Raw genomic sequence first — 22,608 nt, forward strand, 5'->3', positions numbered from 1 at the left:
TCTCCCTTCGATGCTTTTCCAGATGCCCAGTCCATAATAACCACTGCTGCTGTGGCACAGACTGGCATCAGCCTGTTGCTAGGTAACCGCCTCTATGGACGGATGGCACCGTTTTGCAGCTTCAGAGAGACACCGCTATCAATGAAACACAAAGCTGAAATATTAATGTCCATTAACTGTGAAGTAAGGATGTCCCGGTATCAAATAATGTTCCACGGAGACAAGCACGTGGCGGAACCTGCACTAGAAATGTCCCATAGTGTGTCTTTAAAGGGCCCATGTTACGCTGTTTTTTTCTTATCTATGTTGTAATGCTTCCTCGTCACAAACAGACCTGGAGTTGAGTTTTGTTGCATTCAAACATGTTTAACACTCAAACACTGCATATTTATCATGTTCTTTTCTCAAACAGAAACTCCACTCCACCTTGTGATGTCATGTGGTGATACGGGAAGTGTTCAACTTTCATTAGAATCGTTCATCCATATACTTTCATTAGAATTAGTTGGATAATTTCAGCCCTGGGATTTACAATCTCTACTGAACTAAGACTACGTTTACACCGAAACGAATCCGCGTACCACCGCATCACTGTATCGGAAACGATCTGCATCCAAACACGTCGTTTCTGTGTCCGCAAGCCTTCCCTATCCACACAGTTTTGAGCATATTTGTTTACATTTTACAGAAACAAAACTTAAAACCGTATGGCTAATTTGCATAAACTAAGCGCTCAAAAAACAGCTCGCTATTGTGTGCTGATGCGGACTAAAGGACATGACTCAGTGGAATATGAGTGCTCTTTCTGTGACAGAGGGGTGTTCTGCTGATGGTGAGTTTGTTCTGTGCTTCTATCGCGTTGGAGAGATTTTTCAGAGATTATAGGTCTACAGGTCATACACACAGACCGTATATATGAATGGACATATATTCTAGCCTCTTAGCGTTTTGGCAGTGAGTTACTTCGCTGTGCATAGACCTACATCAGCGTATCAGCGTTTTCAGGCGTCTACTCAGTGTCGGATCAGATCTGTACTCAGATGAATTCGTGGGAGCTGGAGGCACCAGATCATTCTGTCTCTGTAGCCATTTTCAGTCGGATTAGTGTGGACGAACACTGCATCCACAAGAAAAACGACTCGAATACGTACTAGTGTGAATGGGGCCTAAAGATAAAAGGTAGCCGTTGACTTGAAAATTACCACTACATGACATCACAATGTGGAACGGGGTCCTTGTCCATTCTGGTCCTTGTACCATTTGTTCTTTTGAATTTCAATTAAGAATGAAAAACAATAAAATGGGTAAAAATAACATATGCTATTTCATTTTTCTGCTTTAGTGTCAAACTAAAAAAAAAAAATTAAAAAAAAGATTTCGACATCTATTTCCAATATTTAATTTGGTGTTATTTGAAATAAACTTTAGTTAAAAAAACTGTCTCTGTGCCTATTTTAATTTTGATATTTTATTCTCTCTGGTTTATTTGTCCTGGAAGTTATGCAGCGAGAAGGACTTAAGGAAAAATTGTTGCAATCTTTTACTTTTGCGTCTTAGAAAGTAATTATTTAACTCCAGGGCGAAAAACAGGAAGCAGCGAGGCGATAAACTCCTCTCCTTTGTTGAGTTGACGCTGAAGCTAAACAGCGTAACCTCCGCAGCAAATAAACCAGAGAGAATAAAATATCAAAATTGAAATAGACACCAAGACTGTTTTTGATTTGAAATGAACTTTAAATTAAATATTGGAAATAGAAGTCAGAATCTTTTTTTTGTTTGTTTGTTGTTTGACACTGAAACAGAATAATGAATCATTTTATTATTTTTAGTTCTTAATTGAAATTCAAAAGAACAAATGGTACAAAGACCTATTTGAAGCTTTGGAGATAGTAATAAGGATTAATAATGCAGGATTATTCAAACATGTGAATGAAACAAAACAGAACTCCAGGTATGTTTCTGAGGAGGTAACAGCATTATAACATGACTAAAAGATATAGAACGTTTATCACAAAAATAAAATCTCTAAAACGTCTTAATACTAATGAAAACCATAAAGTGGGTGGTGTTTTCTAATCCGTACTCTTCTATTACAGCATTATTATCTGTTGGTCCCACACAGACACAGTAAGAACATGCAAACTCCCACTTGTTTAAAGAGTCGCAGAGTTTAGTTTTGGCCGTGTTAGTGACAGTGCATGTATCATATTAAGTGTAATGAATTCCAGATGCCACAGTTTGAGTTACGCACGACTGACTTGCTCTGATGCAATGTTGTATTTTGTTATCATCATTTGAAATTTTCGGTTTTCAGAGCAAGAAAAATAGACTTGTCAAAATTGGACCAAGAGCAAAACAAGACCTAAATAAATAATTAAACAAATGCGCTCTTCTCGGTGAAGCTGACCTGAAATATTGGATAAGCTTGTTATGAAATGAATCATGAACTCATTTAAAGGCGTTGTACTTGATTTATGCTGTCTTATTAAAGGGCCCATGTTACGCTATTTTCTGACCTGTTATACTTGTTTGGAGGATAAGCCCCCTGAGATGTCGCACCATCTCGGTCTCATCGTCACAACAATAAAACACAGAAGGATACAATCATTCAAATAAACAGAGAAAACAAAACTACACAACCATACACTTACATTCACTCACACTTGACTTTTAGACACATAATAAATCAAATCTGAGCAAAAACTAAGTCAGAGTTCAAATATAGTCACAAAATACAACAAGATGGACAACAAAATGATCAAAAACAATGACACGGGTTATGTAAATACTGAACCAGAGCATTTTTAAATAAAGGGACAGAAGTTAATGTGCGAATCGATGACAGAAGATTGCTCCAGTGAGAGGAAGCTTTATATTTAAATGAGTGTTTTCCTATTTGTTAAACCAAAAAATATCTGATCTGCATGATGTAAACTGTAAGAGGATCTGAATGGAATTAAATACTGTTTAAGATATTCAGGATAACTGAGGCCCTGTCCACACTAGTACGTATTCGAATCGTTTTCATTGTGGATGTAGTGTTTGTCCACACTAATCTGACTGAAAATGGCTCTAGAGACGGAATGGTCTGGAGCCGCCACCTCCCACGAATTCATCTGAGTACAGCTCTGATCCAGCACTGATCTAGGTCTATGGGCCGTGAAGTTGCTTATTCACTGCCAAAACGCTAAGAGGCTAGTATATATTCATATATATGGTCTATGCGTGCGACCTGCAGACGTATAATCTCTGAAAAGTTTGACATGAACTAGGGGTGGGCGATATATCGATATTTTAAATATATCGAGATAGTTTTTAAACTCGATATGAATTCTGACATATCGTATATATCGATATAATGCTTATATTTAATTTTGATTTCACAGCTTCGCTTGTTTACCTTCTCTCTCGTCGCCTCCGCGCGCCTCGGCCTCCCTGATTTTGTTCGCTCGTGTCTCCTTCACTCCTCACTACCACCGTGAACGCCGAATGTTGGTGCCAGTGAAAAGCTTCAAGCACCACGAACCTTTTCCACCATTTACAGACAAAACCATCAGCAGCACATCCTCTTATTCCATCGAGTCGCGTCCTTTAGCCCGAAAGAAGCTAAACGAGCTGAGCTGCGTGAGAAGTGCGCTGTTTATGCAAATGAGCCATGCCCTTAAGTTTTGTTTCTGTAAAATGTAAACACACGTGCGCAAAACTGCATTAAACACATTATTATCGCAAACAGGCTGATGCGGCTCTAGACTCGTTATGCTTTATATATTGTAAAGTTTAGTCATGTAAAGTTTATTTATGCAGAATATTTTTATTCATAATCTGCTTCAGTGTCACTTGTACAATAGTGTTTGGAAACGTTGGGTTTGATCTGCAGTGGATTGTGGGATTAAACCTCAGAGCTCCTTACTGCTGGATAGGAACATGGATCTATTGAAATAAGGAACATCCTGAGCTTCTTCTGCTAAATGAACTCATGGTTATGGCCTGGATAACAGAGTTAATGCAAAGATGAGCTTGTGTTGAGTTGTTTTATTTATGAATGAAAAGAAGGAAATATGTATTATTTCTTTTATTTTACAGTTAAATTATTATTTATGTAATTAGGGTTTTTTGTAATCTTAAATGTTCCTATATGAACTGCCGACCTCTGACACTTTAATTTAAAAAAAAGGACCTTGTGGAATTGGCAGATTTGTTTTTGCAGTTTTCAATTTTAGGGGTTATTTTTTCTTGAACATATATCGAGATATATATCGTATATCGAGATATAGCAAAATATATCGAGATATATTTTTTGATCCATATCGCCCAGCCCTAACATGAACCATCTCCAACGCAACACAAGCACAGAACAGACTCACCATCACCTTCTGTCACAGAAGGAACACTCATAATCCACTGAGTCGTGTCCTTTAGTCCGACAGAAGGTGAACCGCATCAGCGCACAATAGTGAGCTGTTTTTTGAGCGCTCAGTTCATGCAAATTAGCCATGTGGTTTTAAGTTTCGTTTCTGTAAAATGTAAACAAATATGCTCAAAGCTGTGTGGATAGGGAAAGCTTGCGGACACAGAAATGACATGTCTGGACACAAATCGTTTCCGATGTGGTGATGTGGTGATACGGTGATACGTGGATTTGTTTCAGTGTAAATGGGGTCTAAGGTGAATGCATTTAAAGATAAATAATAACCAGTGAAGTTGACTTTGGGAGGACAGAGTGAGCAGGACGGCTGGTGGAACATCACCCAGTGGTGAGGTCTGAAGGGACAGCGGAGAATAAACCTGTACAGACTGTTCTAGATAACACTGAGTGGTTGTGTACAGTGTTTTGTTTCATTCACACATGTTTAACACACAAATCCTGCACATTTAGGCTGAATTCTTCTCTCTGACTAAAAACACTCTGTTCCACCTTGTGATGTCATGTGATAGTACTAGAAGTGCTCCACTGTGTTTTTAAACTCCACACACCTTCACTAGAATCATTTGGATGATTTCAGCCCTTCTTCACTGGACATAAAACAATATCTAGCTAAGTTAAAATGACTAAATTAAGAACATTTGACTTTATTTGTGTAGTTTCTACTTGACAAGTAAAATTATTTACCAGTGGAATGGAGTGTGTTTTTCTTAATTCAAGTAACATTACATTTTGTTTCTCATTTTAAGTGCAAAAAGTAGTTGTTTTTCTCATTTTAATTGTAGCAAGATGCATTTTCATATTTTAAGTATAAAAAGTCTTATTCCACTGGCAGATAATTTTACTTGCTAAATTTATTCAAATCGTGATAAAACTTTATTAATTCAAGCCATCTTAACTTGACTAGACTTTGCTTTTGCAGTGTTTAGTGAAATGTAGCTGTTAACTTGAAAAGTACTGCTTCATGACATCACAAGGTGGAGCAGAGCATTTTGATCTTTGGAGATGTAAACAGACCCATAATAAAGTGTTACTCAAACATGTGGATGAAGCAAAATGCAACTCCAGGTCTGTTTCTGAGGAGGTAACGAGATTATAACATGGCTTAAAGCTCACAAGAGTCAATTTTATGTAATAATAGAAAATGTAGAAATGTAGAAAACTTTTGACTTATGGCTTACCTTGTTTTAACCCTTCGTTTGAGACATCCACTCTGGTATAATCTAATCTAATATGTGGAGCACTCTGACATAGATTAGGTTAAAATGTTCTGTATTGCAGGGTCAGTACTATAATCTCTATAATCTATTTCAATAATAATAAATCTGCCTGTCTTGAGTCAGAGCTGTGAGCATGTGTCTCTGTCTGTGTAACCAAGTTTACTTTGACAAAACAAAAATATCCTACAGGGAGTCTAGCCAGTTACATCTTTGCTCTGACTTTTCTTTAGAGATCTGGGATTCTCCATGTATGGCATTCTTGGTATTTCATATTTTTTTCATAGCAGTATCAAAATTTTAGTTTTACCCATAGGCCACTGCCTTGTTTTTCTTTTTCTTTTGTTTTCTTCAACTACTATACAAGTGTATACAAGTGTACAAAATGTGATTGTGAATAGGGTGAAATGAAAATGTTACATTTTGTTGTCATCACTTATCACTTGGGATAAAGACTCTCTCCTCATTAGTATTAGTTTGATGATTTCTTTTGATTCATGTGGTTGTGAATTAGCCAGGCTGGTGCCACCTAGTGCCTCCATTCAATTTCATTTCTCTCCACCGACTAGGTCAGGAATCAGAATACACTGTTTGCAAGAACCGTCGGAAGTTGTAGACTGTGCACCGGCCAATCAGCAAAGAGCTGTGAAGCCATGACGTCAAACTCAAACTCCTGTCTGGGTCTCTTTGGTGGTACAGCACAACAGCAAACAAAGTGGTCCAGATGGATGTAGACGAAGCCATACATTCTGTGTTGGCAATGATTCCCGAGATCGAGGATTTAAAGCTGGAAGAAAGGGAATGTTTGGTGAATTTTATCTAGGGGAAAGACGTTTTTGCCCTTCTTCCTGCGGGATTTAGGAAAAGCTTAATATACCAGTTAGCCCCGTTAGCGGCACATTACATACCTCATGACCAAATAGCAGCGATTGGTTAAATAAAAAAAGTACCCACCTACCGTCGAGCGAACAAATCCTAATGCTGCGAGGTCAGACAGTTTCCACGAAGTGAAACCGTCTGATGAATCAGGCAAGTTGTGAATAGGTTATAATGGAAAGCACCAAGATCAATACTAAAACTAGTATGGAAAGTAGATACTCATTTGAACAAGTATTGAGACTCTAACACATAATTAGTGCAACAAATCTTTCTTGAATATTTAGAATGCTCTATTTAATAACTAGTATAAAACCACATGATACTATTTTAAAAACTACTTGTGTTGAAAAGTACATTGTTTTATCTTAGGATCAAATCATTGAGTTCTAAACTTCACTATCGTCGTGACAGTGGTCTACAAAGAGATGGAGAGACTGGTGATTCTGCTGGATCCGGAGATTTTGAGGAGGAAGGAGACTTTTATTTTTAGCAGTGATTGGTCGAGAGGCTAAAGAAAGAGGCTGTGATTGTGTGGTACTGATAGAGAAGTGACAAGAAGGAAGCAATCAGGTTGGAAATAGTTCCTGGTTGAATTTATGCCACTGTGCTGAAGAAAAAAAAATTATAAAAATGTATGAGTTTAAAATCCACCTTGTGATGTCATGTGGTAATACAGGAAGTGTTTCACTGTGTTTTTAGATTTCACTAAATCATTTAGATCATTTCGGCTCTGGAATTTCCCATATCTACTAAACAAAAGGTAATGGTTAACTTGAAAACTATCTCTTCATGGCATTAAAAGGTGGAAAAGAGCATTTTAAGCTTTGGAGATAGAAATAGAATAATAATAAAATGATTACTCAAACATCTGTGAATGAAACAAAAGGTCAGGTGTGTTTTTGTGAATATAACAGCATTCTAACATAGCTTAAAGAGTTTACTTTGCGTTATAAAGGTCTTTAAGTAGCTTTGTTCTGTAGTAATACCTGCTCAAATGAGTATCTAGCTTCGATATTAGTTTTAGTGTCTGATTCTCGATACTTTTGACAACCCTATGGACATGATTTGCTTTTTTTGTTTCTTTTCTTGCAGCTTCATCGTAGGATCTCCCAGATGCAGGTGACCGTCCCGGCTTCAGGCCTCAACAGCTTCAACTACACCTTCTCGTACCTCTGCCTGCGTGACGACAAAAACTTCTGCATCATCGACGACATCATCCGCGCCATGGAGGAGATCCAATCAGCTCGCAGCTCCAACAGCACACTTCCTGTTCTACGCTACCCCATCACCGAGCTAGCGGACGGACGGCAGGCGTACATCGGGCACCAGCTGGGAGGAGTAACCAATGGCGGGGCAGTCCAAGGTCTGGGGCTTAGAGGAGAAGGGGTGCGGTCAGCTAAGGCGCTCCAGCTCACGTACTACCTCCAATCACATGGCGGTTTGATGGACAGGGTGGCCAGCCAATGGGAGAAGGCGTTTTGCGAAGAGTTAAAGCAATTCACAGACCTACATCCTAAACTCACTGTGTACCCCTCCACTTCTTCATCGCTAAGGACAGATTTCCAGTTCTCGTCTGTGCTCGCACGGCACCCTCTCCTGGCCAGTCTGGGTGTGTGCGGAGTACTGGCGGTGCTGTGTTGTTCGATGAGGGACTGTGTCAGATCTAAACCCTGGTTAGGACTCCTGGCTCTGCTCTCCATCACATTATCTGGTCTCACAGCGGCGGGGATCCTCAACCTGACTGGAGCCACCTACAACTCCACCTACCTGGGCATACCGTTTGTCATGCTTGGTAAGTTTGATATACTTTTTAATAAATACACACAAGGCAGTAATAAGTATGATTAGCATCTGTATTGATCTACATGTATCTCTATTGGCGGAATTTTCAGGTGTTTCCATGGTGACACAATGCACACATAAGCAAATATAGGCAAAATGTTTTAAGATCATCTGAAAACTCAAGAAAAATACAAGATGGATGTAAACAGTATGTTTTCAAGAGCCTGTGGTCTATACGAGCGTTCATAGTGGTGTTTAGGTGTTTTATTTTCAATAAAAAGATGAGACTAACTAAAAAACTGGCAAAAGGAGAAATTCAATTTGTCAACTGTATAAAGGTTTATTTGAGCAAATACGTTGCTGCTTCTTCAGTTCTGGTCAGAATACTGGTGGATACTTCCTTATATCTACCTGAAGGGAGGAGCTAACTACAATGAAACTACTCTGAAACTAACACATCTACTTGTTTACAGTAGACCCCACATTCAGTGCAAGTTTTAATAGGCCAAGGTAACTAGTCTCTGGACACCTCCTGCCAGTGATCCATGTTCTGGTCAAAAAAACTACTCCAAAAGCTGCCATCCAAAATGAAATCCTACCACGACGCAGTAGTGCAGGCTCTGGAGAAGACCAGAGTCCAAGACCAGTTCAAAGTCCCATCTGATGTTTATATCAAACCCAAGAACATCAAGAAGCTGGGCAAATCGCAGCCAGAGACCTGATACACGAATATGGCTCTGCCTCCAAGCTCCTGGTGATGGCTTTGGGACCAGATCCTACAGACTTCCAGATAGTCAGTTGCATTAAATAGAGACAGCTTAATTAAACCGGTAATTTCACTAATGTCCTTAAATGTAGGTGGAGTCTTTAGTGAGTAATCCGTGAGTGATGGAGTGACTCATGTAGCCTCTGTTTGAGTGGAGCTGGATAACAATGAAACAATAATGTCAGAAAATGGCTCTGGAGAAGTGTGGGTCCTGCTCTTAATTAGATGCAAATGGACTTGAGTTTCAGACTATTACCTGAATTACCCACAATGCAGCAGTATAGACTTTTAGTTCCCTTTTAGATTAAATATGGATGTGAATAATCATTTCTTAATGTCAGGGTTAACAGTATTTTTATGATTATAATTTAATTTTAAATGTTGAATCATGTCTCTAAATGTTAAAAATGTCCCCATGATTAAAGAAAAAAAGCCCAAATGTATTTTCATTAGCCGTAGACGACAAAATATGTTTTCTTATGATTCATCCATTTCCGTTGGAAAATTTACAGGCTAATTGCATATTCAGGACGGTACATGATAATACTAGGAGATCTTCATTTAAAATTGAGAAAACCTCATAATCATTACTTCCGTAGTTTTCCTGGGATCCATTAAATGTAAAAAATCCAGTTCATATCCATCTCACGGTACAATATTTATTGCGATATTTTGTGAAGGCAAAAAATGTGAGTATGCTATTTTTCTCATCATAATCCAAATAATTACAGTTTCAAAGCACTTCATAAGTTATTTCAGTGTGTAGATTGAACTGAAAACAGCAAAGGATCATGGTCTATGTAGTTCTCTCAGTTTCTCTTAGACAACAATGGACATTCTACCATTTCCATTTTCACCACGTATAATAATTGTCGGTATGGATGACTAATTTTGTATTTGCTTGAGAAACTGTCAAATCAAAACACACACGTCAAACTGAGTGACGGAGCGTGTGGTGTTTGTACGAGTGGGTGGCCATGATAGACAGATGTGCAAACTGCAGCTGAAATTATAATAATACAGTCATATCAACAAGACTACACAATGTCATTTTTTAATTATTATTATTATTTATGTATTATTATTTTAATTATATATTTTTTTGTTTATTAATTCATTTTTGTCTAGTTTTGCGGAATGGGGTGGGGTGGGGGATGATTTGTTTTGTTTAGTTTTTTTTTTTAGTTTTTTTTAGTTTGTTTAGTTTGGGGTTTTTTGTTATGTAAAATATCAAAATTTGGGACAAGACTTTGCAATGTCAGTGTTTTTTTGTTTTGTTTTTTCTAGTTTTGAGTTGTGTGGAAAGGGGTGGGGGATGTTTTTTATATTTTATTTTATTTTATTAAATTTTTTTCTTTTTAGTTTGTTTTTTGTTATGTAAAATATCAACATTTTGGGGAAAAAAATTTAAAACAAGACTTCACTCTTTTCTTTTTTATGCTTTTTCCTTGTTTTGTGTAGTATGGAAAGGGATGGGGTGGGGGACTTTTTTGTTATATCAAATATTGAAATTGGAGAAAAAAAATAAAATAAAAACAAGACTTCATAATGTCAGAGTTTTTTTTATTTTTTTCTACTTTTGTGTAGTGTGGAAAGAGGTGAGGGTGTTTTTTGTTTGCTTTTGTTATGCAAAATCTTAACATTTTGGGAGAAAAATTAAAAACAAAACTTCACAATTTCCATTTTTTAAGCTTTTTCTCTTTTGTTGTTGTTGTTGTTTTTGGGCAGTTTGGAAAGGAGTAGGGGACTTCTGTTTTAGTTTTTGTTAGGTAAAATATCAAAATAAAGAAAATAATAATCATAATAAAAAATTTAATTAAAAACAAGACAACACAATGCCATTTTTAATTATTATTATTTTTTTGTTATGTAAAATCTCAAACTCAGGGGAACAATTTTAATCAAAGGCAAGTCTTCACAATGTGGCTATTTTACATTTATTCCTCACCAAACTTGGATGCTTAATTGGCTTCTGCGCGCCCGGGTTCACGCACGGTGCCAGTGCTAAAAGCGTTTGACATCTCTCTATCTTTAACAAGGAAAGAAACTGAGCTCCTCATTATGTTGGAATAATATGAAGAATACAGGCTCTACTGTTATACTTGATGGTGCCGGTGGGGGGTCTCCATGGAGATGTTACTGCTTTGCTTGAAATGTTTCACAGTATCGAATTAAACGCATTTTTCTCTATGGATGAGGCAAGTATGTGAAATTACTGGTGAGGTCTATGCGGAGGTGACCCAGCTACCAGTAAGAATGCATGTTTTTCAAGGTATTCAAGCATGTTATAGACAAAAAAATTATAAAAAATGCAAGAGATGTGAGTGTAATGGTATACTGTGGACAGTGTTAGCAAGGTTACCTTTAAAATGTATTCCCCTACAGATTACAGATTACATACCCCAAAATGTAGTTTGTAACATAATCCATTAAATTGCTTAAGGTAAGTAACATAATCTGAACACTTTGGATTATTTGATATTGTCATGCTTTTTAAAACTACATGGATGTAGCAAGCACATCCTGAAAATTCTTGTTTGTTCTCTTCAAATTGGCTGCTGAGCCCACGTCTCCATGAACAGACTTTTGTTTACTGTAGAGAAGCAAAGACTAGCATATCTGAACATAAGATGTTTTATCTGCTAAAAGACAATAAAAAACCCAGTCTTTCCTTAACCATATTAAAAAGATTATTGATAGAGAAATGCTTTCTATATGAGATCACTGCTGCCTTCAATTATGTGCACCCTACTGTTAGGTGTCATATTGTTTATTAAAGAAAAAAAAAATACTCACTTTCAGTACAAACATAAAGGTGCCACCCCAGTATAATATTGGATGTTTTTTACTCACAGTGATGCAGAATCAGATCATTATTAACGACGATTATTAACGACCTCATCCATTTTATGACTGACACCACCAGCGTTAACAAGACGTTTACAGAGCTCTTATTGTGCGTGGTCTATTTGGGTTTCCATCAATGACTGGAATTACTGAAATAAAATTTTAAAAATGGGATATATCTCAAAATGTGAAAACAAGAAAATGTCACCGTGTCATCCATTTATTTCAGCAAAGTAACTGTAATCCAAATACCACTCACTGAAGCAGTAACTGTAACCGAATACACTCATAATTTATATTCTGATTACGTAACGCTGGTACATGTAATCCGTTACTCCCCAACAGACTGTGGAACATTCCTGACAAAGCAATAACATCTCCTCAGACCCTTCACCAGAACTGGGTATTGGAGTATTTTCTGTGGCTTAAACATTTTAGTTTACCGTAAAATACCCTGCCACTAAAAATGTGATGCAAAATATATTTTCTGGATACTAAAACTCACAGGCAGTTGGCATAGATCCACATAATACTGGCTTGGATTTCTGTTGATCGTAAAACACGTCATGGTTGCAAATCTCTTATTGATATTTTGCTGCTGATGTGATAAACTTTCCCTGTGGGTGTGATTCCAACTGTAGGCACTGCTCTGTCTATTATGTAGTGAAGGCTTCCAAATCGATGACTGAGGTGGATTTCTTCATTGGAACATCGGTGTTTACATTTTTATTGAACACCGCAGCAACACAGTTAATTATTTATTAATATGTTTTTGAATAGTCAAGATGTCAAAATAGTCAAAATACATTGCTGTATACATGCTGTCCAGTTCCTTTCACAATAAAACACATCCGGTTTACCAAATTAAAACATTTTGGCCACATTTACAGTAGACACATCAAGAATCTCGGACTTCCGGTCATTGCGCAATGCATACTGGGAAGGATTTTCCGAAAAAGTGAGCATCAAACCGCCATGTTTGTTTTCTCAGTGGGATGTGTCTGTTGACAAAGCCAAACTTTACTAGTCTTTTGTTCCATATCACTTTTGTTTCTGGTTCTGATATTGTCACATTTTAGTTTTGGGATTCGAACATCGTAATTGTGTGGTTGTTGGATCCTAACAGCGGAAAACACCTCGAGAAATTTGTTTGCGAACTCCATAAATGCAAAAGGAATCAGATATGTGTGTCTGCAAACCTCTGTTCAAACTGTTTCCCTTCCTAACGGAATTGAAAAATAGTGCAAGGCGAAGAGCAGTATTGATCCACAGGAAGGACGTAACTAAACTTTGACTGCCTAAATCATCCCAAGTTTGCAGCGAACATTTTGTATGTGGAGCGCCATCAAAGCGGGATCCCAATCCCTCACTCCACCTCGGTTACGAATTTAAAAAGTCAATGCCAAAGCGAAAGGCATCAGCTGTTCACCAAGAAACACCTTCCACTGCAAAGCGACCAAGACGCGCACCACATACAAAATTAACAATGTACGAATCCCAAAACTAAAATATGACAATATCAGAACCAGAAACAAAAGTGATATGGTTCAAAAGACTAGAAAAGATCGGCTTTGTCAATAGATGCATCTCACTGGGAAATCAAACATGGCGGTTTGATGCTCACCTTTTCCGAGAATCCTTCCCAGTATGCATTGCGCATGTAGATCACCACCAGCATGAGGCCACCGCAACGTAATTCAAAGTGCAAAAGTAATTCAAAGTACAAAATAAAAAAAAATCATCAATATCACCAACATTCATACGTAGTCAAGGCTGGTGAAGTTTTTTTAAATGATTTTTTATTTGTTTATTTCATTCATAAGGTATAAAAATACATAAACAGTGACATAAAACATGGAAGAAATGAATGAAAAAGAGCAGAAAGAAGAGTAATCTAAGTGTCTTGTCTAAGGACACAACAGCAGTCCAGTTCTGAACCTAAGCCCAGACCTTACCCAACGCAAATATATCAAACTAAACTCCACAGATCTGCTAATAGACAGGACTTCCATCTCTTCCATGTGCCAGTTTCACACAAGTGCCTGTTGGTTCTTCACGTGGGAGCAATTAAAAAATGCTAAATCACTGTCCACTTCAAATCTTAATAACACTTCTGCCAACAAATAAATCCCCACAACAGATGCTGCTTTTCTTACAGAACAATTTAAGACTTAATTTTAATGTCAAGCCTCAAAATCATTCAATTTGACACTGTTCACTGGTGTATCTAGAGGAAAATCACACAATATTTACTCTTTCTTTGACATAACAATTAATAATACTGGTAGATAGAGGCATGGACATCCAATAAAAGTTGCGACTGTGTGCTGAGTCCAAAGACATTTATTTTTTCTTTTGCATAATAATTAAAAACGCCACTGCCTTTTGACATGCTTTATCGTCTGTTTAGTACAGGTTATGCTTATCAAAAATCAAAATCAGATACTAATCCATACTAAAACTAGTACTGAAACTATTGTAGACACTTATTTAAACAGGTATCAAAAAAGTCACATTCACAGGACAGAAATGAACCTTTCCTGAACAGTTTATGAATAATTTTGAGCTGTATCAGAACAAGTACAAGAGCACATAGGCTATGTTCAGACTGCAGGGCTTAATGATCAATGCAATTTTTTTTTCTGAAATGCGTTTTTTTTTTGCGAGGTCGTTCACATTTCAAATTAAATGTGTCCCATGCGCACTGGAGGACACAACGATGTCACACGGAGAAAGGATGCTCAGTATAGCCTAAACGCTGAGCTTGTCCACCAAAATACAATCCAGTTCTTCATAAAATGGACAGGTTACACGTCCAGGGCCGCTTCGTTTGTTTGAGCCTTTAACCTCCTTGTATTTGGCTCGCAGGCTCTTTATTTTTTGTTGACATTGGAGCCAGGACCGACTGTAGCCACGCTCGACCATTTCTTTGCCAATCATTTCAAAAAACGCCCGGTTCCGAAAAGATTCCTCCAATTTGGCCTGAATACAGTGATCCCCCCCAAATATGAATAAACTCGCAAACCTCACTTTCCCTTTATTGACTAGACTCTGAGCCTGACATGTAGGTGAGATGAATGTGACCTGGCCTTTCAGACTGAAGTCACATGTCAAAAGATCGGATATGTATTGGTTTTATGAGCACATATCCAAGTGGTCTGGGTCACATTTGAAGATCTGTATCATTCATTCATCGTGTCATTAAAAGATCAGACACAGGTCACATAGGGGCGGAAATATCGGATTAGGTCACTTCAGGCTACAGTCTGAACCTAATCTGAGCCATAGACTAGTATACGCTCATGGGGAACCTGGACAACACATATAAGCTCACATGGTAATATAAAAGGAACTACTATTATTTAATGTTGATAATGACGTTCTATTGTCTAAATAAAGAGGTTTTTTTTTATATCATTGTGGTATCAGAATTGAGTATCTGTTCCTTAGTATCAAAATCAAGTTTAGTCTAGATATTATGATCATTTTATTCAACTTGGTCACAGTTATTGCTATTAATAGCAGCAGCCCTAGTACTCCCATGATCTAAAATATATACATATAGATCTTTTCATTTGACACTGTATATATGTGTGTATATAAAGGTGATATGGGATTCTTTAGTCATTACCATTTTGCTGTATATTAAACCATCACTGTTGTGCAAATCCCTATACTCTGAAATGAAAACACAGCCGTAGACTAAATCAAAGTGGAAGTGTGTAGCTGTGGCATATGTGTGAAGGCGTCCACATGTAATTTTACAAAGCATGAATAATGTATCCAGGAGGAAGAGCTGAACCACTCTCAGACACATGTATATACCATAATTAGCCTGTATGTGGGGGAGGAAGGCTGCTGTGAGGCCCAAAATAACCACAGTCGTACAGTAGTAGAGAGAGGAGAGAGAGAGAGGCAGACTCACTGTAAAGCTACAGGATGAGATCATGTTCAAGAATAGTAGTATTATGACAAAATATTACAGGAAAGGGTGAATATTACAGACTTGAGTACTACTCACAAGAAAAAATAAATAAAATCCACAAAAGCTGAATGACATTAAAGGAGACATGTGAAAATGCATGTTGGAGTTATCTTTATTCTATATTTAAAGGTGCACTATGTAACTTTTTCATTGAGGGCCCATCACCTTAGCCAGGCTGGCGCCACCTAGTGCCTCACTCAATTTCATTTTTCTCTAGTGACCAGGTCAGGAATCGGAATACACTAGACGGTTTGTAAGCACCCCGGAAGTGCGAGTCCAGGAACCACCCAATCAGCGAAAAACCAAACATTCTGTGTTGGCAACGTTTCCCGAGATCGAGGATTTAAAGCCGGAACAAAGAAAATGTTTGGTGAATTTTATCAAAGGGAAAGACGTTATTGCACTTCTTCCTACGGGATTTAGGAAAAGCTTAATATACCAGTTAACTTCGTTAGTGGCACATTACATACGTGACTACCAAATAGCAGTGATTGATTAAATTAAAAAAGTACTTGCCTACCGTCAAGTGAACAAATTCTAACATTGCGAGATCAGACAGTTTCTACGAGGTGGAACTGACTGATGAATCAGGCTACCATCACCTGCTTGTTTCTTGGAAATGTCGCTGCTCTGCCTGGAATGTTGCATAGTATGACATTAAGCTGCTTTATCTCAAACTTCAGTTATGGTTTTATAGCTCAAAAACAGGCATTCTGACTGTGAGTGGGGTCACCTCTCCTGTAACTTGGCCTGGTTTGGTCTCCATGAAGATAGAAAGATTTAATATCATATTGTGAAACATTCCAGACCAAGGAACAACATCTCCATAGAGAAAAGCATTTAACGGACCATTCAACAGAGAAGTTACACAATGCACCTTTAAGACATCACTCCTCCAAAGACTTTCAGTTTAGATTTTTTTTTCTCCAACAGCGATAGGATTCATTTGCCAATCCAGACTGATCTGTCCCAGTGTTTTGTATACAGATTGAGATCAGTCTGGTCCCCACGCTCTCCACTGGGTTTCATGTCCAGTCAGACGTGCCCATCCAATCAGATAAAGTTTTTCAGTGAACCATGTGAAACAAAGGAGCTCATTGGTCACCATCAATTATAAATAAAATCTAGTTTATCTCACCTCAGACTAACAGAGTTTAGTGCTTCGCTCAGAAATCCCCTGTGATATTTAGTTTGTTTTATTTATCAGAACACAGTGGACCATTTCCCCACTTGGTTAATCCACCTGTCAATCACTCCCATTTGAAAACTGTAAGATTCACCAGTGATGTAAAGTATAGACCTTTTTCACAACGACCAGAAGTGCTGCGATGTAGGGTAAAACGTCACTTACTTTAAAGCTTTTCTATGACAAAATATCTGTGGAAAAGTCTTGCATATTTCCACCAGCTTCATAAATCTGCTCCATCACCAAATCTTCATCCAGCAAGGTCGACAAAGGACATGAAGAATTTATCCACAAGTATCAAGGTAAGAAAGACGAAAACATAAAGGCGAACAACAACGACACATTAGTGAACTACTTGTGAGCAAAACTAACATTGTGGTCATGAATAAAACATCTTTATTACCTTGATAATTGTGGATAAATTCTTCACGGACATAATATTTTGCCAGAGAAAAGCATTAACTGGAAGTGACATTTACGCTACAAAAGTGTGAAAAAGGTCTGTTGAAGAAGTGTGTATTCTGGATCTGAGGCATTCTAGATCAGTTTTGCTATCAAAATTTTAAAAGAAGATCTATTATTAGGTGAGAGCAGAAAGAACTTCTCTAAACATGCAGTATTTATCTCCACGGAACTGGCACCACTAGACCAAGCTACAGAAAACTGAATTGTTTTTATGCTCGGTTTGAGACTTCAGATTTTGATGATGAAGTTCAGGAGCTTAAACGTAAGCTCTGGGAAGATCGGCATTGTGACATTTCGCGGAGGCAAGTGGAAAGTGTATTTAGGACAACTAAGGTAAAAAAAAGAGTATGGGTCCAGATAATATCTGTGGTCATATTCTTAAAAATCATCAGATCATTTTTAATTTGTCTCTGCAAAAACAGCAAGTACCAAAGATCTGGAAAGACTCAGTGATTGTTCCAGTTCCTAAGACGAGCAGACCCAAAAACCTTAATGACTTTAGGCCTGTTGCACTAACGTCAATGGTTATGAAAAACTTTGAAAAACTGGTAAGGTCAGAAATTTTGAGGAAAACTGTGAGTGCGCTTGACCCCATACAGTTTGCCTATAGGCCTCAAAGAGGAGCAGAGGATGCCACAGTAACTTTACTCCACTTACTTTTTAAGCATTTAGAGGGGATTGGAACGCATGCAAGACTTCTTTTTATTGACTTTTCATCTGCGTTCAACACAATCCAACCTCATATTCTTTGTAAAAGACTTTTAGAAAATTTTAGCCTTGATTTTAATATTGTGGGGTGGATTCTTTTTAACACAGAGTAAAAGTAAGAGTGAATGGTGTTCTTTCTGACCAGATGGTGTCATCAACCGGATCACCGCAGGGATGTGTTCTTTCATCCCTATTGTTCATACTCTACACCAATAAGTGTCAGAGCACCTATGAGAATAGAACAGTAATAAAATATGCGGATGATTGTGTCATTGTGAGCTTGCTTCACAAAAATGAAAACCAACATGGGCCAATTGTTGAGGACTTTGTAAAATGGTGTGAAGAGTCAAATCTACACCTAAATGTATCCAAAACGAAGGATATGATTATCGACTTTTGAAAACAAGCGCCTCAGTGTGATGTCACAGAGATAAAGGGCAGTCAGTTGAGTGTGTGGACTCATATAAATATCTTGGAACACTCATTGATTCAAAATTGAGTTTTGACGATAATTGTTCTGGTGTGTGTAAAAGAGGCCACCAGCGCCTTCACTGTTTGAGAAAGTTGTCCTTTTACCGTGTAGACAGAACCATGATGACACTGTTTTATAAAACATTTATGGAATCAGTTTTAACGTTTTCATTGGTCTCGTGGTTTGGGAGTATTTCTGCTAAAAACACAACAACTCCCTGAATCAGTTGGTTAAATGGGCGAGTAAGGTGATTGGCCATCCTCAGAGCAGCCTGGACTCTCTGTACTCGAGACACTTACAGATGATGTCCCAGAGTATTTTGGGAGACGTGCAACATCCACTAAACTCAGAGTTTCAGCTGCTTCCCTCTGGTCAGAGGGTTTTAGTCCCAAGATCTAGAACGAATCGTTTTAAGAGGAGCTTCGTTCCGGCTGCTATCATACTTATGAATAAATTGTAATCTATTTATCTAAGATTGTGTGTTTTTAACATATCTGATTTTAGACAAGCGTGTTGGATGTTTTTAATTGGTTGTTTATGGAACAAACCATTCTGCACTGGAGCACTGTAACACTTTATTGTAACACTTTATTATGTTTTTATGTGTGTTTTGTGGATGAATGAAATGTGAAATGTGGAACCTGTCTCTTAAATCTGCAAAGCAAATTTACCTACGGGTACGAATAAAGCAACCTAACCTAACCTAAGATCAGATTGTTGGATCGTAAGAATGTAGGTTTCTTTCTTTTTTTTCCACAATTAAACCATCTGTAATTGAACAAAGATAAATAAATTGAATGTTATACTGTGGGACGTCTAGGCAAAGCGATAACATCTCCATGGAGACGATCAGGCGGCCTACACTCCAGAAAAAGCCAGAAAAATGACATAGCGCACTTTCATTGTCAATATAGCTCCAGAATTATTAACCAGGATTCAGGTCAATGACACTTCATGTATGGAGCAGGATTCACTTTTACCCTCTGTGTGATTTCCAGCCTTTTCAGGGATGAAATGAGACTTGCACTATCTGAAAAGGAAGTTAACAGCTTTAACAGATAGATCAGTTTTTCCCTTTTTCATTTGGCAGAGGGATGAAGGTGGGAGGAGTGACAGAAGATGTGTTAAAATCAAATGAAATGCGAAAGAACGAGGTGGCCCAGAGTTTGACATCTGCAGAGACTGTTTTTCAAATCACATTAGCACATCCACTGCAGTACAAGGCAATTTTTTATTTTACTAATGTAACTTTGTAAAGGTGATACAGTATATTACACAAAATTATTTCTGGTGAGCGTTTAGTCATGTTATGATGCTGTTACTTCATCAAAAACATAGAGAGTGGTGATTTGTGTAGTCTGTCTACATCTTCAAAGCTCAAAATTCTCTGTCCCAGCTTGTAATGTCATATACTGCTAGTTTTCAGTTTAACTTTGGCTATGTTTACACAGAGCCGAGTATGTTGAGAAACGAATATTTTTCTCCCTCTGTTTTCCAAAATAACACCGTGCACACAGCATCATTTTCAAAAAGAATTTCGTTTACATCAGCCCGCATAAATACACCATCGAGCATCATCATAACTACACCAAGCCTCTGGGCAGCAGGTGGATTAGATTCAAGCCTGTAGCATTTATTTTATTACAGTTGTAAGTATTACTCACAAATACACTGAAAAAACGTGCATTACTGAGCGGGCTCGCCTCTCTGGTTATGGTTATGAAACATTAGCTGTGTGTGCAAATACAAACACATGAAAAGCGTTTGCACCAGAAGAAATGTGACTGCTGCCCTGAATGCTTCATCATCATCAGAGCAAAAGAGAAACACTGATCACACTTTTGGTGCATCAGCTCCTAAAACTCCATTTATCTCACTTCACATGCAAACGCCAAACCGTAGTTTTCCAGAATCTCCACTGTAGCCGGAGTTTTTAGAAAGATTTGTTTTCAGAGGCAAATTCACCGTTTGTGTGTAACAGATGGATACAAATGAAGGGAAATGTCTCAGTTTTTAAAAATAACAATGTATGTGTAAACAGGCCTTAGACAAACTTTGCTCATGGATCAATACATTTTATTTATGTTTTTCTAAGAGCTTTTACCTTTAGTTCAGTAGAGATTGGCATTTCCAGGACTGAAATCTTCCAAATGATTCTAGTGAAGATGTATGGAGTTTTAAAACACAGTGGAGCCTAAGTGGCCTATTTGGACATTAAATGTAACTCATTTCTTTTTCTTTTCAACATTCAATTGAACCAGCAATATTGGAACAAAATAGTCAATAAAATAATTACAAAAAGATTAGAAATTATACAAAACATGTCTTAACATTTTAACATTTCTAGTGAGATAGGTGAACCTGTTGTGTTTTTGTAGCACGTTCCACTCCGGGTGCAGGAGGAGAGCTCAGCAGCAGATCAGGCGTACAGGCAGAGCTGTATATTGAGGACCTGCATTCAGATCGTGACATCGCGAACCAAAAAAAATCTCTTGCGACCCAGTCTTTGGGAAACAATGCTATAATGTACCTGAATTTGAGTTTGATATTACAAATGTGTTTGCATGTGTTTTTGTATTTCCATGGTGTTCAATTTCCTGTTTATAGGCACCATTTTGAGGACTCTTCAAAATTCAAAAAGCAGAATTTTTTTTTTTAATCCTTGCCATGGAAATAGTGCTAATTCTTCATCGTTTTGAAACCAATGGAAAGGTTTTAATTTTATATTTGAATTATAGAAGGGATTAATTTAAAGTCAGAGTTGTTATTAACGGGACAATATTTGGTCTAATATTAAAATAGCAAACTGTATTTTAGATTTCGCAATGTTATTTTGTTTATAGTTGCACACAATAGACCTTTAGGGACTATAAATGTAATGGGCTGTGACTTCGGCTCCAGATCAGGTCACAGGGGCAACTGGTGACTCACTGAAACCATGGCAACGCTGATATAAGACAAAGGCCAAAAAAACAGAACGAAATGTAAGTTTATCAATGTCTAACAGCACATTTTGGTGAGATGTAGTGAGATCATGGCGCTTTTTTGTGTTTTATCAACATAGACTTTTGGACAAGCAGGATTTTTATTTGTTTCTTTTTACATCGTCTGTGTTTTAGCCTAGTTTTTTTTCTTTTTTTATGGTCTACATTGGCTCTTGTGACCATGTTTGAATGCTGTTGCCTCATCAAAAACATACCCGGAGAAGTGTTTTGTTTCATTCTCACATGTTTCAGTAACTCTATTTATGTTTGTGATGAGGAAACATCATTATTGATCGAAAAGAGCGTAATGTAAGCCCTTTAACCATTTCAAAAATCGAGCGGTCCACCCCTCTGCTTAAACTGAAAGTAAATCTTAAAGAGCCAGGGACAAAACAGCCACAAACACATCAGTATTTGCCTCACGCCTCTGCAGCTTTTCACACTTCTGTAGTTTAGACAAGATTGAAACAAAACCCCACAGAGCACAGGACACTAGGAGCTGTGTACTTTTGCAACTTTGTTTTGCAACTCAACTTTGTGACAAACAATTTCACCAAATGGAAAAAGAACTTTAAAAACACAAAAATATATACAGTATGTGTGAGAACGTAGGTGAATGTTATAGCTCCATTATGCTAAAAAACGGTGAAGTGATTGAATATCATGTATTTGAATATAATCTTTCCAATTAATATCCTATTATGCAAAATAGAGCTTTTTACTATGTTATAGTTGTTACCGCCTCTCATTTACCCTCTTAAAGTTCTATTTAGTGTGATTCATGCATGTTCAAGTATTTTTTATAACCCTAAATTCAGAATGTCACTAGTCTACAATAGTATAAGAGTCTGTTTCTTAATCGATCAAAATCGAGTTTGAAATTTTAGTATCCTG

General features: G+C 37.5%; 1 protein-coding gene across 1 annotated transcript in view; it reads left to right on the forward strand.

Moving 5' to 3' along the window:
* ptchd1 (patched domain containing 1) overlaps positions 1-22,608 on the forward strand; it is a 43,597-nt gene that overhangs the window by 11,980 nt on the left and 9,009 nt on the right. Inside the window, exon 2 of the mRNA XM_020936655.2 lies at positions 7,612-8,311. Coding sequence (XP_020792314.1) covers positions 7,612-8,311 — 700 coding nt within the window. The remainder of the gene's footprint in view (positions 1-7,611; positions 8,312-22,608) is intronic.

This window comes from Boleophthalmus pectinirostris, unplaced genomic scaffold, assembly GCF_026225935.1.
Source record: "Boleophthalmus pectinirostris isolate CB_2022bp ecotype Guang Dong unplaced genomic scaffold, ASM2622593v1 HiC_scaffold_15, whole genome shotgun sequence".
In the NCBI taxonomy this organism is placed as follows: domain Eukaryota; kingdom Metazoa; phylum Chordata; class Actinopteri; order Gobiiformes; family Gobiidae; genus Boleophthalmus; species Boleophthalmus pectinirostris.